The sequence below is a fragment of the Carassius auratus genome, chromosome 14 (assembly GCF_003368295.1).
Source record: "Carassius auratus strain Wakin chromosome 14, ASM336829v1, whole genome shotgun sequence".
Taxonomy (NCBI): domain Eukaryota; kingdom Metazoa; phylum Chordata; class Actinopteri; order Cypriniformes; family Cyprinidae; genus Carassius; species Carassius auratus.
Window position 1 is genome coordinate 4,171,688 of NC_039256.1, and position 16,899 is coordinate 4,188,586.

Here is a 16,899-nt window from a genome sequence, read left to right on the forward strand (position 1 = left end):
CGAGATGTGTCTGTTTTAATGGAAACACTGAAAATTTATGAAAATGCGTCAACAGCCAGAGTGAACTGGGAAAAGTGTGAAGGTTTCTTTTGTGGACAAAGTAAAAATCCACCAGTGCTACCAGGTGGTGTTTAATGGAGTAAAGATGGCTTTAAATGTTTAGGGGTTTATTTAGGGACGGAAACATTTAAGACAAAAAATTAGGAAGGAATGGTGGCGAAGATGTGTAGCCGGTTGTCTAAGTGGTCGTGGGTGCTACCACAGCTATCCTATAGGGGAAGAGTTTTGGTGACCAACAATCTAGCAGCTTCGGCACTGTGGCACAAAATGAACGTCTTGGATCCGCCAGATGACATTATTCAGGAATTCCAGAAAAGATTGGTGGATTTTTTTCTGGACTGGACAACATTGGACTAAAGCTGCCATACTTTTCCTGCCAGTGAATGAAGGTGGACAAGGGTTAATAGACATTAAAAGCAGAATCAAAACCTTTAGACTGCAAGCGGCACAGAAGTTGCTGTATTCAAAGAGGTGCTGGACTGATACTGCTAAAGCCCTGTTGCACAAAGTTGATGTTTTTAAATATGATCTACAGTTGTTTTTAATGAATCTGACAGTAGTGGACTTAAAAGACACTTCTGCTTTTTATAAAACGATGCTGAAAACATGGACATCAAATTTTCAATTGGAAAGGAACTGGTCTGACTCTGAATTCTGGATAAAAGAAGAACCTCTTTTACATAATCCCTTATTTCAGGCAAGAGTGCTTAATTCAAAAAGTCTTCAGAAAACAATGGCAAGAGCTGGATGCACTAGGATAAAGGATTTAAAGCATCATGACAGGTGGAAAAGTGCAGAGGAAATGAGTGATCTGACAGGAATCAAGTCTGTCAGATTTATGAAACATGTAATGGATGCGATTTTTTCATCTCTTCCTTATGCCTATCATCGGAACCCAGGAGAAGGGATTTTGAATGAAGAGGAGGAAGAGAAAAATTTTCTTGATCTTCCTGTTTCAGCTCAAGTGGAAGAAGAACCACAAGAGAAATCAATCCTCACTTTAAAGACTCCACAGATACATGGTTTTAAAGAGGCTTCGAAGAAAAGTTTGTATCTGAACTGCGTTAAAGTTGCTCATCAGTCAGTTCTGAAGAACTGTAGGGAAACAAAGTAGACAGAAGTGCTAGGGCCAAACTCTTCTCCTAGAAGATGCTGGAGGTCATTGTATAAATCTCCCATTGAAAAACGAACTGCAGACCTACAATGGAGAATAATACATTGGGCAGTAGCTACAAACAGACACGTGGCGCATATCGATCCCACTGTAGAAAAGAAATGTCCTTTCTGTGATTTAGAAGAATCAACTGATCATCTGTTTTTATATTGTTCTAGACTGAGAGGGGTTTTTCGGACATTAAAAACCTGGATTGAAGAATTAGGCGAAGAGTTTAATGACACCGTTTTCATTTATGGACTGAAATATAAGGTCTCTGAAAAGAGAAGAATAGGCATAATAAATGTTTTAATAGCGGAGACTAAAATGGCAATATGGGTAACAAGGAAAAGAATGATAAAAGAAGATGCTTTAGTTGACCCAGAGAGAATGTTAAGAGGGTTTGTGACTTCAAGGATCAGAGCGGAATTCGTTTTTTTTAAATTGACTAAAAATCTGGTTGTTTTTATGGAAACATGGGGTTTAAGTGAAGTCTTGTGTTCTATAGATAATGAGGAAGAACTAATTCTAAATTGTTAAATATTATGGTAGGCAATTTTTTTAGATATGTTGTGTAGCAATTTTTTTTTTTTTACTGTAATTTTATTTACTTTTGGAGTGTTATGATATATGTGGTGATTTTGTGACATGTATTTATTCAATTGAGAAAAAAAAATATATATATAATTTCTTTTTTTGTACAAATAAATATATTCAAACATCTCTCTCTCTTTCTCTCTCTTCTCTCTCTCTCTCTCTCTCTCTCTCTCTCTCTCTCGAACTGGCAATATTTCAGAAAAGGGTTTAACGATTTCTAATTATTGGTTAGGAGAGAGTTCTGGCCAAAACTTTTCATAAGACTCATAAGAGGGGAACCCATGAGGGGAGATTTATTAGAAGGCATGGACTTGATTACACTAAAATCTTCTTTCGGTGACAAGGGCAAATCAGAAAATATATCCTATCTTCTTCAGAGATAGTCGTAAGGGAATTTCTATCTAAGAATTCAGAAATATAAGATTTTTCGGTCATGACTTGTGACTTATATAAGGTTATTATTATTATTATTATTATTATTATTATTATTATTATTATTATTATTATTTTATGTTTAAATAGTTTATTAATCAAAGCTGCATTCTATGTAATTGAGCCACCTGGAGTCTTCATTTAATTAATTGTTCTTTTATTTTGTATTTTTACTTGGTGGGTCAGTAACCGGTTTATTTGCATATTCATCGTACTTTTGTTTAGAAAGGTAAATACATTTTTTTAATGTAGTTTGTGTGATTCAAATTAAGTTCAGCTCTGACTTGACATAGTTGGGCCCAATTTGTTTGAGTATGGACTGTACTATGGTGACACTCCAGTCTTCTAATTCCTTTCTCTTTTTTTTCAACTCTACTTTTGATGTAACGTGAGACTCGCATTCAGTGTGATCAAGTGTAAACACGTTAAGTGGCTAAACACCAAGGGGCGGGGCCTGTTGTAAGAAGATGACTATTTGTCAATGCCTTGATCTGGAGGCAGTGTTTATGCAGATGAGTGCTCCCAGGTGATGTCACCTTGCTCCTCAGATCCAAAACAAAGACCTCTTTTATGACAAAAGATCAAGGCTAATTATCATGACCCCTTTAAATATGTGCTGTTTTCCTGTAATGGTTTTGTGGTTTTGTGCTTCCGGCTTTGCTTCCGTTCAGACGTTCTAGCTTACTCACAAACTATCTCACAAACGCTAAAACTAAAAACATTGGGACTGGAATAATACTACAAAAAGAAGACTTTGTCTCCCACTGCTAACAGCTTACATTCCTGTGACGGGATAACAACTGCCTACATTCGAACAGAAGAGAGAGAAAATGCCTCCTGTTGGATCTACTTGTTGCATGAACTGCTGCAAACTTCTACAAATGATTGTGATTCTTGAAACAAAGTTACTTTCTGGACTTCCAAAACAGACAGAACACTTAACAGACCATCGTCATGGACCCCCTCAGCATACAGCCGGTGAGTCCCATGAATCTTCTGAATCTCAACAGTTTTTACCAAGTGTAGAGGAACAAGCCAAAACTGATTGCCACACTAATCGATGGCACAAACAGGGAGCGAGACCCAAAGGAACACGAGATATCAGATTGTCACAAGTTTCTCATATTGCTGCCATAGCTTCCTCTGTCCCAGATTCGACTATGACAAGGCTTGTAAATACTGGTATTCTACCACCCCCTTCTGGAGAACACATTTGAAGCATTAATAAATGTGGGTGAGGAATCCCCAAATGTGATTAAACATGGACCGGATCAGCCAGCAGCTAACACCGCTACTAACAGGCGCTCAAGGTCGAGCAGACAGCGGCATTCAGCCCACAGCACAGCCGAGCCCAGGACTCTGATAGTGGGTGACTGTTATCAGAAACATCAGTAGCAGGACTACAACAACATGCTGCCTTCCTCAAGCAACGGTCTCTGATGTGAACAAGGAACTTCAGAACATTCTGATGAAGCACAAGACTGCAAATCAAATCATCATCCATGTGGGGAAGAATGATATTCAGAAAGAGCAGTCAGAACTCCTTAAGAAGGACTTCATTTAACTCTTTGAAACACTTCAAAGACTCAAAGTTCAGTCGTTCATCAGTGGACCACTATCAGCAAGGGGAACAAATATGTTTTTCACGGTTGCATGGGCTGAACACATGGCTACAAAGATCTTGTAATATAAAAGGAGTAAATTTCATCGACAACTTCAATCTTTTCTGGGGCCATAGACAATTGTTTAAACCGGATGGCCTCCACCCAAACAAACTTGGTGCAAGAGTGTTTAAGGACAATATCTACTTCTCCCTTCTTCATCCTTCAGCAGAGTGTGTCAATTCATTCAGCACACACACACCGGGTCCGAGTCATCATGTGGTTGACATATCCCACAAGGACACTGATAACACCGTGCAGCCAAAACAATCACTGCTTATAGACACTATCCCTGCTGAGCCCTGCCCACAAAGCTCCTCACAGACTGACTGTGATGTATCAAAACAGCTACAAGATTCACCATCCAAGGACGACCTTCTGGAAAACAGCTAGGGGAAGCCAGGACAACACATCACAGCCACCGGAAACACCAGAGACACAGCCCATCTCACCAGACACATTGTCTTTCTCTCCAGCATCTCCACTTCTGTGCTTCTCACAGAAAATGGAGGAATTGGTCTATGTTGGGACTAAACTCTCCCACTCATTCGCTGCTAGCCCGCAGATATCAACAAAAAACGGCGGGCCCCCCAACCACCAAAGCCTGTGGGCCCTGTTCCTATGAGAGCTCTCCGACCGCTGCCACAACGCCAAGGCCCAAACCCTCTATCTGCTGGTGAACCAAAAACAACTGATAGCAGCACTCAGTGATATGTGTCGGGTCCCCAATATAACAGCAGCAACATTCACAAATGCTTACAGAACAAGCGGGAACCCAGTGTGTCTGTAGCTTTCTCTATTTCAGTTTTATCACATGATAGAAAGTTTAAGGCCTTCTCAAGCCGAAGGGCAAACTCATCTAATCTGCGGCCTATTATGCATCAAACTAAGATTGATGTAAAGACACAAAGCACTGCCATCAAGTTAGCACTTTTAAGCATTCGCTCACTAAAAAATAAATCATTTCTAATCAATGACTTTATAACCACAAACAATCTGGATTTTATGTTTCTAAATGAAACATGGCTAGAAGACAGCTGAAGTGCAACAATCCTAAATGAAGCAGCCCCTCCTAACTTCACTTACATGAGTGTTTGTAGGACTGTTAGGAGAGGTGGGGGTGTAGCTGCTCTATTTAAAGATGTCTATCAATGCAAGCAAGTGTAATTTGGTCAGTAATTTTCTTTCAAATGTCTAGGGATTGTGCTGAAAGGTGCCCCACGCATTCTGTTTATTATTATTTACAGGCATCCAAAATACTCTCCAGCCTTTGTTGAAGAGGTCACAGAAATGTTATCAATAATTTCCTCAGAGTTTGACTGTTTTGCAGTTGCAGGGGATTTTAATATTTACATAGATAATGCAGAAAACAAAACTACAAAAGAAATGATAATGGTTCTAAACACTTTTGACCTGATTCAGCTTGTGCATGGACCCACACACAAAGGTGGACACACTCTGGATCTAATCATCAGTAGGGGTCTAAACATTTCATCCATTGTTACTAAGGACATAGCACTATCTGATCACCTCTGTATTTTCTTTGATATATTGATCTCTGCTACCACTTAATCTAGATCTGTCTCTGACAGAAGGAGATGCATAAACGAGAACACAAGTATACTATTTATGGAGGCTATATCTTTAACACCAAGCATTTCTGCAGACTTTGTTGATATTCTCCTTGATTCCTTCAACTCAAAAGTTAAGAATGTTATTGATGATATTGCTCCAATAATAGTCAGTAAGAAAACAGACAGAAATCAGTTTGGAGAAGATCAACACCAGTTCAGACTATGAAAAGACAATGCAGAAAAGCCAAGCGGATGTGGAGGAAGACGAAACTTGAAATTCACAATAGCATCTATAAAGAGAGCCTTCATGCTTTTAATGTGAAACTAGCCACAGCTAGACAGAATTTCTTCTCAAACCTTATAAACAGTAACTTAAATAACACTCGTACTCTTTTTGCCACTGTTGAGAGACTGACAAACCCCCTAAGTCAGATTCCCAGTGATATGCTCTCAGACAGCAAATGCAATGACTTTGCTTCTTTCTTTTCTGAGAAGATCATAAATATCAGGAAGGCAATTAGCACATCCTCAGGTAATGCAGAGGTCAGACAGATTCGGCCAAAATATCAAAAAGATACTATGTCTATTTTTGAAACAATTGATAGCAAAATTCTGGAAGACATAGTGCAGCAACTAAAATTGTCAACCTGTTGTCTTGACACACTTCCCACATCTTTTTTCAAAAGTGTGCTTGACTGCTCAAAAGCAGATCTCTTAGAAGTGGTGAATGCCTCATTTCTTTCTGGGACATTTCCAAACTCCCTAAAAACTGCAGTTGTTAAGCCCCTCCTGAAAAAGACCAATCTTGATAACAAAATTTTCAGCAATTTTAGACCAATATCTAATCTTCCTTTTATAGGCAAAATTATAGAAATGGTAGTTTTTAATCAGCTGAACAAATACTTAAACTCAAATGGATACCTGGACAATTTTCAATCTGGTTTCTGACCACATCACAGCACAGAGACCGCACTCATTAAGATAATAAATGATATTCGCTTAAATTGTGACTCTACCAAAATATCGGTGCTGGTATTGCTAGATCTCAGTGCTGCATTTGACACTGTTGATCATAACATACTACTAAGAGAGACTGGAAAACTGGGTCGGGCTTTCTGGGATGGTACTCAAATGGTTCAGATCATACTTAGAAGGGAGAGGCTATTATGTGAGTCTAGGAGAGCATAAGTCTAAGTGGACGTCCATAAAATGCAGAGTCCCACAAGGCTCAATTCTTGCTCTTGTTTACTCTTTAATTGAATACTAAACTCTTGTTTAGCCTGTATATGCTTTCACTAAATCAAATAATGAGAAAGAACCAAATTGCCTACCACAGCTATGTCGATGATACCCAGATTTACCTACATGTAGCCTTATCTCCAAATGACTACAGCCCCACTGACCCCCTCTGCCAATGCATTGATGAAATTAATAGTTGGATGTGCCAGAACTATCTTCAGTTAAATGAGGAAAAAAACTGAAGTCATTGCATTTGGAAACAAATATGAAGTGTTCAAGGTGAATGCATACCTTGACTCTAGGGGTCAAACAACTAAAAATCAAGTCAGGAATCTTGGTGTGATTCTGGAGACAGACCTTAGTTTCAGTAGTCATGTCAAAGCAGTAACTAAATCAGCATACTATCATTTAAAAAAACATTGCAAGAATTAGATGTTTTGTTTCCAGTCAAGACTTGGAGAAATTTGTTCATGCCTTTATCACCAGCAGGGTGGACTATTGTAATGGGCTCCTCACTGGCCTTCCCAAAAATACCATTAGACAGCTGCAGCTCATCCAGAATGCTGGTGCCAGGATTCTGACTAGAACCAAAAAATCTGAGCATATCACAATAGTCCTCAGGTCCTTAAACTGGCTTCCAGTTACATTTAGGATTGATTTTAAAGTATTTTTACTCGTATATAAGTCACTAAATAACCTAGGACCGAAATATATTGCAGATATGTTCACTGAATATAAACCTAACAGAGCACTCAGATCATTAGGATCGAGTCAGTTAGAAATACCAAGGGTTCACACAAAACAAGGGGAGTCCGCCTTTAGTTACTATGCTGCCTGCAGTTGGAATCAGCTTCCAGAAGAGATCAGATGTGCTAAAAAACTAGTCACATTTAAATCTAGACTCAAAACGCATCTTTTTAGCTGTGCATTTATTGAATGAGCACTGTACAATGTCCGAACTGATTGCACTTATATTTTCACTTTTATTTTATTTTATTTTTTTATGTAAAATCATTTTCTAACTTTTTTAAAATGTTTTAATCATTTTAAAAGTTTTAAAATTGCTTGTTTTATTTTTGTTATTATTTTTCTTCATGATTATTTTACTTTATTTTATGTAAAGCACTTTAAATTACCATTGTGTACGAAATGTGCTATATAAATAAACTTGCAACTTGCCTAATGCAGACTTTATTCTGTAAATGTAAAGCTGACTGTAAACTTCAAAGTGCTAAAGATTATATTACGTATTGAGTGTCTGCAATTCTTCTAATTTAACATGTATTGCACTCTCAAATCATATGCTCGAAGATCATTTGTGCATTTGTTGACTTTTTAAGTATTAAACAAATGTGTGACAGACAGATACATTATATAAATGGTTCTGATGAATATTTATGTGACAGTTTTAAGTACACATGGAGATGTAATTATAACTTGCCTGTATATACATTTATTTTATAATGTCACTCTTCTCATAAGTTGTTTTCATGAGAATATATCATGAGTGGTTAACGTTTTAATAAGATGTGCATAAAAACTTTCCTGGTTTTATTTATCAGAATGTACATAGCATGTGCATAAGCAAAATACCCCAACTGCCTATAAGTTTTTTTTTGTTGTTGTTGTGGTTTTTAATTAAGTGTAAGATGTGGTAAGTGTGGCTCACACTTGGTTTGTTTGCTTGTTCTAAACCCTAGTTTGATTGTGCTGTAGTACCCCAAGCAGTGTTATTTTTAGTATCACTAATATAAAATTGAATACATTTGAATATGTAAATAAAAATTGCAAATAAAATTGGCAAATAAAAACAACAACTTTAAAACAAAGCAACTGCATAATTTATTCTGCGCAATGCATTCTGGGAGTCAGTGAGTAGCTATACTAAGTCATGAGTAAACCTAAATTAAAGGATCAAGTACCCCCTACAGTTCTTTTTTAGTTACTAGAACTCTTGTGTAAGTTAACTATACTAACTAAGCATTTGTCAGTACAACATACTATTCCTATTTCACTTTACTTAGTTTTTTCAAGGTAATCGGTTTGCATGCTTTTTTTAAGTAAGCCCAACTTATTAGATTTTACAGTGCAGGTGCTCCTGAAAAAAGTTTTTACTCTGAAAAATCAGTTCCTTAATAACTAATTAGTAATCTGATCAAACCTCAGGTCCTCATGATTTTCTAGATCACTACTGTTAAATGGAAACATGGGCTAATGTGGTTTAAAATCGTTTTGTTTATAGCCTACTCCATAGTGCTTGAAATAATGGTTTGTATTCCTCCTCTTTTCCTTTTGTAAAAATGTTACTTGTAAAACGTTTCCATCTTATTTATTTACCACTGAAATCTACAGTTATACAATATATATTAGAATTTTAACCTTGCCTGTATTATATAGGTAAAACTTGATTACATACTAGATTTCTGTCATTTGTGTGATCACCAGTGTGTTACACAAGCTTTTATGATATATAATTGTTACTAGATATAATTCAGATCCTTCATTTTCTGTAACTCTTAGTGAGGCACCCAAATAAATACATAAATGTGTGTGTGTGTGTGTGTGTGTGTGTGTGTGTGTGTGTGTGTAACTGCTCAAAAAAATTAAATAAAGGGAACACTTGTGGGTTACACTGTGTTAAAGTATATATATATATATATAACACACACACACACTAAACTTTCAACATTTAAATTTGGGTTATTAGTGGAACTCTTTATGTTGTTCAGGATGTCATGTTCTCAGCTTCAACCAGTCATAGTAAAGTTTTTTGGCAATCACTGCTAAACAAATGTGATGTTTTTCTATTGTATCTTATCCACATTGTGTACAAAATAGACTCTGCCACAGTAAAAACACTCTATAAATAAATGTCACTGTTCCGGTCAATTACTTTAACCATGCTATCTATATAAGCTGAAATTTAAAATTAGAGTTGAAATATTTTAGGCTACCAGAATTTCAGTGCATAAATAGTATATTGATAGGTTTTTTATTTTTTATATTTATATTTTTTTTTTTGCCAGGGATAGTGTACCTAGCGGTGGTGAAACCTACAACCTTTTAGTTACCAGCTTAGATCTTTTACCATGATGTCATTTTATGTCAATACATTTATAAAAACAATTATTATTAACATGTGCTAAGATGATTGTAACACAGCCTAATTAATTCACACTGATTCCCATTGCAGGCCGTGGCAGCGACTCAGAGTGCGACACCCCCCAGAGGAAGATTCCAGACATGCGCAAGGATGACATGCTGGTCCGACGAACTTCCTGCAGTAAATCCCGGACTGCCATTCCTTTCAACCAGTATCTGCCCAAAAAAAGTAACCAGAGCTCATACATACCTGCACCACTGCGATGTCCTTGCTCAGACAGAGATGACAGCCGCAAAAGCTGGAGTAATGCAAACTCACCTAATGGAGGAGAAAAACCTTTCAGGTAAATCTTTTCTGAGATGCTGGTATGTTGATATAGTGATTGTTTTTACCATCTGGTAATTTTCTGTAAATTCGGAGTCAGTGGATACAGTGACTTGCTAAAGAAATTAATATTTGGTCTGGGTTCCAAGATTTTTTGAAACTTTTCCAGCTGACATCTACAAAGAGTAAAGGGGAAAACTGCTATGCTCAAGAAATGATTACAGAAATATGGAAAAACGGTGGCGTTTCCTTTAAACAGAGATAGAAATGGAGACTCCAGATTTGTTATGGTTAATATTAAGACTGTCCTCTATATGAGTGCCAAATGTTATATCTTTCCTAAAAAAAAGTTCTCGGGGCTGCCAATAGAAAGAAAGCAGACATATTTTTGATTGCCTGCGTTATCTTTACACAACATTTGGAAACAAGACTTCTTATTTAACCTAAGAATGCACTTTCTTAAAATTCATACTGTATATCAAGATAGATACATCAAGAATTCAAATGGAATCTGAATTGAATAATTGAATATCTGAATATTAACCCAGCAACTGTGCCTTTCATAAAGCTGATGAATGCCAACATTGTGTTCACAGTGGCCATTGTATGCTTAACATGCATAACACCATACATACACACAAATTCATGAACACACTGAACACAGGTGGAGGAAATGCTCTAAATGCCATTCTGAGTATACTTTCCGAATCACAGGCACACCAGGAAAAGGAACCCACCCAGAGGAAGACAGGAAATTTGCATATTTCCTGAGTTTAACCATGAACTGGACTGAACTGAGCTCGGTGCTGTCAGGAATAAGTTACATAGCAGTCCTACAGGGCAGAGGTGGTTAACTTTGAGATAATTAACTCCTTTACGTGCAAGCATCGTTGACGGCCCCAGTTTATTATTGTTTCACTTTCACAGCATATTAAACATCACTCTCTTACTTGATCTGGACAAACTGTGCATTAATTGAAAGTATAAAGACTCTAGCTTTGATATTTGACCAATATTTTGATAAAACATTGTTGCAGTGACAGTTATTTAGTCATTTATATCAGGAGTGCAAAATAATAAATCCGTATTATGCCACATTTTGAACAGACTCTCATTCATATTCAGTCACGTCTGCAGCGGTTAATTTGTGTTCACATAGACTCACTGAACAGCGTCAATAAGGATTTATAGACCCAAGGTTCATATCTGCGGAGATATATGGATATATTTACTAATGTTTACTTCATATTTCGTCAGACAGAATCATAATTTCTATTCATTTTCCACTGATTTACGCGATCTGCTTGCTTCTCAGTTGCATCTGTAAAAAATGTTGTATTATTTTTATATAATAAAATAATAATGTTTTATAATAATGTTTTATAATATATATATATATATATATATATATATATATATATATATATATATATATATATATATATATATATATATATACAGTATTGTTCAAAATAATAGCAGTACAATGTGACTAACCAGAATAATCAAGGTTTTTCGTATATTTTTTTATTGCTACATGGCAAACAAGTTACCAGTAGGTTCAGTAGATTCTCAGAAAACAAATGAGACCCAGCATTCATGATATGCACGCTCTTAAGGCTGTGCAATTGGGCAATTAGTTGAATTAGTTGAAAGGGGTGTGTTCAAAAAAATAGCAGTGTGGCATTCAATCACTGAGGTCATCAATTTTGTGAAGAAACAGGTGTGAATCAGGTGGCCCCTATTTAAGGATGAAGCCAACACTTGTTGAACATGCATTTGAAAGCTGAGGAAAATGGGTCGTTCAAGACATTGTTCAGAAGAACAGCGTACTTTGATTAAAAAGTTGATTAGAGAGGGGAAAACCTATAAAGAGGTGCAAAAAATGATAGGCTGTTCAGCTAAAATGATCTCCACTGCCTTAAAATGGAGAGCAAAACCAGAGAGACGTGGAAGAAAACGGAAGACAACCATCAAAATGGATAGAAGAATAACCAGAATGGCAAAGGCTCAGCCAATGATCACCTCCAGGATGATCAAAGACAGTCTGGAGTTACCTGTAAGTACTGTGACAGTTAGAAGACGTCTGTGTGAAGCTAATCTATTTTCAAGAATCCCCCGCAAAGTCCCTCTGTTAAAAAAAAGGCATGTGCAGAAGAGGTTACAATTTGCCAAAGAACACATCAACTGGCCTAAAGAGAAATGGAGGAACATTTTGTGGACTGATGAGAGTAAAATTGTTCTTTTTGGGTCCAAGGGCCACAGGCAGTTTGTGAGACGACCCCCAAACTCTGAATTCAAGCCACAGTACACTGTGAAGACAGTGAAGCATGGAGGTGCAAGCATCATGATATGGGCATGTTTCTCCTACTATGGTGTTGGGCCTATTTATCGCATACCAGGGATCATGGATCAGTTTGCATATGTTAAAATACTTGAAGAGGTCATGTTGCCCTATGCTGAAGAGGACATGCCCTTGAAATGGTTGTTTCAACAAGACAATGACCCAAAACACACTAGTAAACGGGCAAAGTCTTGGTTCCAAACCAACAAAATTAATGTTATGGAGTGGCCAGCCCAATCTCCAGACCTTAATCCAATTGAGAACTTGTGGGGTGATATCAAAAATGCTGTTTCTGAAGCAAAACCAAGAAATGTGAATGAATTGTGGAATGTTGTTAAAGAATCATGGAGTGGAATAACAGCTGAGAGGTGCCACAAGTTGGTTGACTCCATGCCACACAGATGTCAAGCAGTTTTAAAAAACTGTGGTCATACAACTAAATATTAGTTTAGTGATTCACAGGATTGCTAAATCCCAGAAAAAAAAATGTTTCTACAAAATAGTTTTGAGTTTGTACAGTCAAAGGTAGACACTGCTATTTTTTTGAACACACCCCTTTCAACTAATTGCCCAATTGCACAGCCTTAAGAGCGTGCATATCATGAATGCTGGGTCTTGTTTGTTTTCTGACAATCTACTGAACCTACTGGTAACTTGTTTGCCACGTAGCAATAAAAAATATACTAAAAACCTTGATTATTCTGGTTAGTCACATTGTACTGCTATTATTTTGAACAATACTGTATATATGATTATTTACTTCAAAGTTTCCCTTCAAAAATAATTACTGATAATTTCAGATGAATAACAAACAAAACAAAGAGGAATACACAGTTCAAACAAAACTTTCAAATATCTGATGCAAATACCTTGCAAAATTAGATAAAATCCAGTGATTATTTTATCTATCAGTGATTCTTGAGATTAGGGACAAAACAGGTTTTGTTTTTCTAAAAAAAAAACTTCATAATTTTAAAAACCAGTTTATACATTTTTGTTAAACGATGGTTTGGGTACGTAACGTATATATATATATATATATATATATATATATATATATATATATATATATATATATATATATATATATATAAATTAGAGGTTTGCGGGATCAGCACTGGATTTTAGTCAACACCATCAGACACATACTGTAGAAATGTCTATACAGTTATTTTTGATTAAATTATCACAGATATTTTGACTCTTAGCCATTTTTAATTATCTTAATCACTAAAATAAAAAAATCGTAACACCTTTTAAAACTTAGATTAGTTCATGTTTAATGATTGTGGTTTAGGTTGTATGGATTAATCAATTTATTATTTAACTTCCATAATGAACAGTGATACTTAGAAGCATATGAATTACACAATAACCTTGAAAATGCAACCATTTTATTAACAAATATTGTTGAGGGAACAATTCAGCTCATCTTTAAAAAAACAACAACAATATATCATTCTGACCCAGTTGACGAGGCATCAATGGTGTTGACACAAAACTGAGGCTGGTGACAAACTTGTAGGAAGCAGAAAAATATTTCATTCAAAAGGACCATTAAATTCTCACAAATATCGTAACATTGCAAGACATGAAGAAAACACATTATATAACCATTTTTTTATCTCATGGGAGTAGAGGGACTTCACAGGCAATAGAAAAAGAAATGAATACCCTTTGTACACTACATCATCAAATATATGCTGCTTTTAAAGTATATAAACTAATTCAAATCATCCATAGTCAAAACGACAGCTAAACCTTTAAAATATTGCTAAACTGCAATAAAAAAAACTTAACATTTGACTTCTCAATTCAGTCGATGGAGTTTAAACACCAGGCAACAGACGATTCAAGTGTTCCTCTTCTATGAAATCCATGACCTCTGCTGATATGTTATATATCTCCCTGGTGCTGCTTGTACAGACGGGTGAAGATGGCTCATTCAGCTTGACTAGAATATCTGTAAATGGCACAAAGCAGACATCCCGCCGACCTTGTTTTTTCTGAAAACAAACATTTGGCCCATGAGGGTGAAACATTTCAACTTGAACATCTTGATGCTCTGGGTCAATTGTTAAGACTTTAGCCAGCCACCAGTTCTGTTCATACATGACAACAAGCCAATCTCCACTCTGAGTATTATCGGGGCCTATCCCAGTTGTTATGCCCTCAGGTTCTCTCCTAGGTTCTTTCTCCATGGCCTCCATCAGCATCGCCAAAGGACTCTGTCTAGGTCCTTCATTTGGGTCCTGAGGGATGCCATGCAAAGTGTGAGTAACAGGGCTGAAACATTGGCAAATCTGTGGCTCCTTGCAAAAACATGAAATGTCTCTGTAACGATATAACCTTCGTAATCATCGGGAAGAAGGAGGCGGGAACCGGCGCACAATCAAAACACTTTAATAATTCAAAAATAAACACAAAACGGCGCACCAGCCCCTCACGGACGACTGGTGCGCATAAATGAAAAGCAAACACATAAAATAATGTCCCAGGCCTGGTCCTCTCTCGTCCTTCACGGTCGTCGCTCCAGTTTTATATCCTTCCATCTCCTACGTGGGACTCGATACTGGCGGTGGGGCGCAGGTGCAGCTCATCTTCAATCACTACACCTGGCCTCACTCCTCGTTCCCACGCCTCTCGGCCCCGCCCCACTCGCCACAGTCTCTACAATGGATGATGTTCCCTTTAGCTACAACCTGATGAATCTTCCTTGTTCCAGGGATGGATTTCAGGGGTGGCATGAGAAGATTGTCATAGGACTGAAAATCATCACTGATAACGTATTGTAGCTTGACACCACTTAGGCTGCTGGACACCATCTCATAAAATGCTCTGCCATCCACAATATCCCGACCTCTCAGCACAATACTGTCTGCACACCTCTTAACTGTTGCCCCAATGCCATCTGGGGCACCCTTGCCATGTGAAGTAGGAAAGAAATTCCATGTTGCATTCTTGAATCCCAGTTGGGGAGGGACAGCACAGAGGAGATGAAAGTTCTTTTTATTTTTATACTGTTTGCTTTGACCAGCTGACCAAAAGTGGACAGTGTTAATCTTTGGGAATCTTGCATGAATGGCTGTCAGGATTTGATCCATATAGGTCCAGATGGCTGCAGCATCCTGGCGCTTGGACTCTGAGGCCGTGCAGAATCCTGCCTTTTCATGTTTGGTGTAGAACATGCCTGTATGAGGGAGGTTTTGCCCATAGTGACAGGATTGTACTTCTGAGTTGTATTTACATTTCCAGGCCTCAGAGAAGTCAACATGAACAATAACAGTGGTTTCATCACAATTTGTAATCATGTTCCTGTACTCCTTGGTTTGATTATGAATTGAGTGGACATGGGTGGTTGTCTCATTTCTTAGTTTGTCTTGGTAGAGAATCATAAGCTCTGAAAGAGTGCCAGTGTGTTTCACAAGTTTGGTGTGAAAGTGAGCTCCATCTTCTGTTCGCTCCTCAATACGCTTCCACTGCTTCCACTCCACTTGTGCTTTCCCTTTCTCTGGAGAAAGAACTGAACATTTGTTCAGACATCGGGTGCAGGTACGTAAAAGACAATATGCATTTGCTGGTGAACAACATACAAGTTGGAAACTCTCTTCAAGTTTGCTGGTTGTTAAAGCATTGAATGACTTCAGGACCTCAAGCATTAGTGTTGCAATCTCATGGTACAGACACTGACATGTCTTTCGGTCTGACGCTCTCATAGATGTAATGTGAAATGGATGCAATGCACAGAAGGATGAGTAACTAAGTCTAATGTTTGGATTTTGGTATTTTTTCTGTCAGTGTTTTGTAAGTCAGGCCAAACTCATGAACCCTGTGGATAAGGCGATACTTCTTGAGAATTTGGCCAGACAAAGACAGTTTTGGATGCTGGGATGCAAGTTTGCCTCTTCTGTGGGTGCGAGGAGCATTTCTTTTCAGCTCTGCAGTCATTGCATGGTGGAAGAGCAGTGATATTTTGATTAAAGGATTTCTGAGTTGGCTCCCTTGAACCATCATATCTGTTTTGGTTTGAGGGGAGTCCTGTTTCTTCTCATTTTTAAAACATTTTCCACATTCAAGTCGCTTTCTCAGCTTGTCCCTCTCTTTTTTTTTAACTTGTCAAGTTTGTCTTTCAGTGCTTTAATCTCTCTGGAGTGTCTTTTTCTAGTTTTGGTTCTTTCCCTTTCACCAGCAACTAGCTGTCTACTACTCCTTGGCTCCCCAAAATTGATGTCCAAAGGACTCTGTGGTGGGGTGTCTAGATGCTTGCCTTCCTGTGCTCTGTTCTTGCGCTCTCTTGACTCTTTCTGTGCTTGTTTCCAAAACCTTCTCTTAAACCTTTTCTCTTTCTACCAAATCAGTAATGTTTTTTTTATTTTATTTTGCCCTCCTTCACCCTATTTTTCCATCTTTCC

At 37.4% G+C, this 16,899-nt stretch overlaps 1 protein-coding gene across 1 annotated transcript in view; it reads left to right on the forward strand.

The window, feature by feature from the left end:
- limch1b (LIM and calponin homology domains 1b) overlaps positions 1 to 16,899 on the forward strand; it is a 241,614-nt gene that overhangs the window by 116,913 nt on the left and 107,802 nt on the right. Inside the window, exon 4 of the mRNA XM_026279634.1 lies at positions 9,910 to 10,162. Coding sequence (XP_026135419.1) covers positions 9,960 to 10,162 — 203 coding nt within the window. The 5' untranslated portion in view covers positions 9,910 to 9,959. The remainder of the gene's footprint in view (positions 1 to 9,909; positions 10,163 to 16,899) is intronic.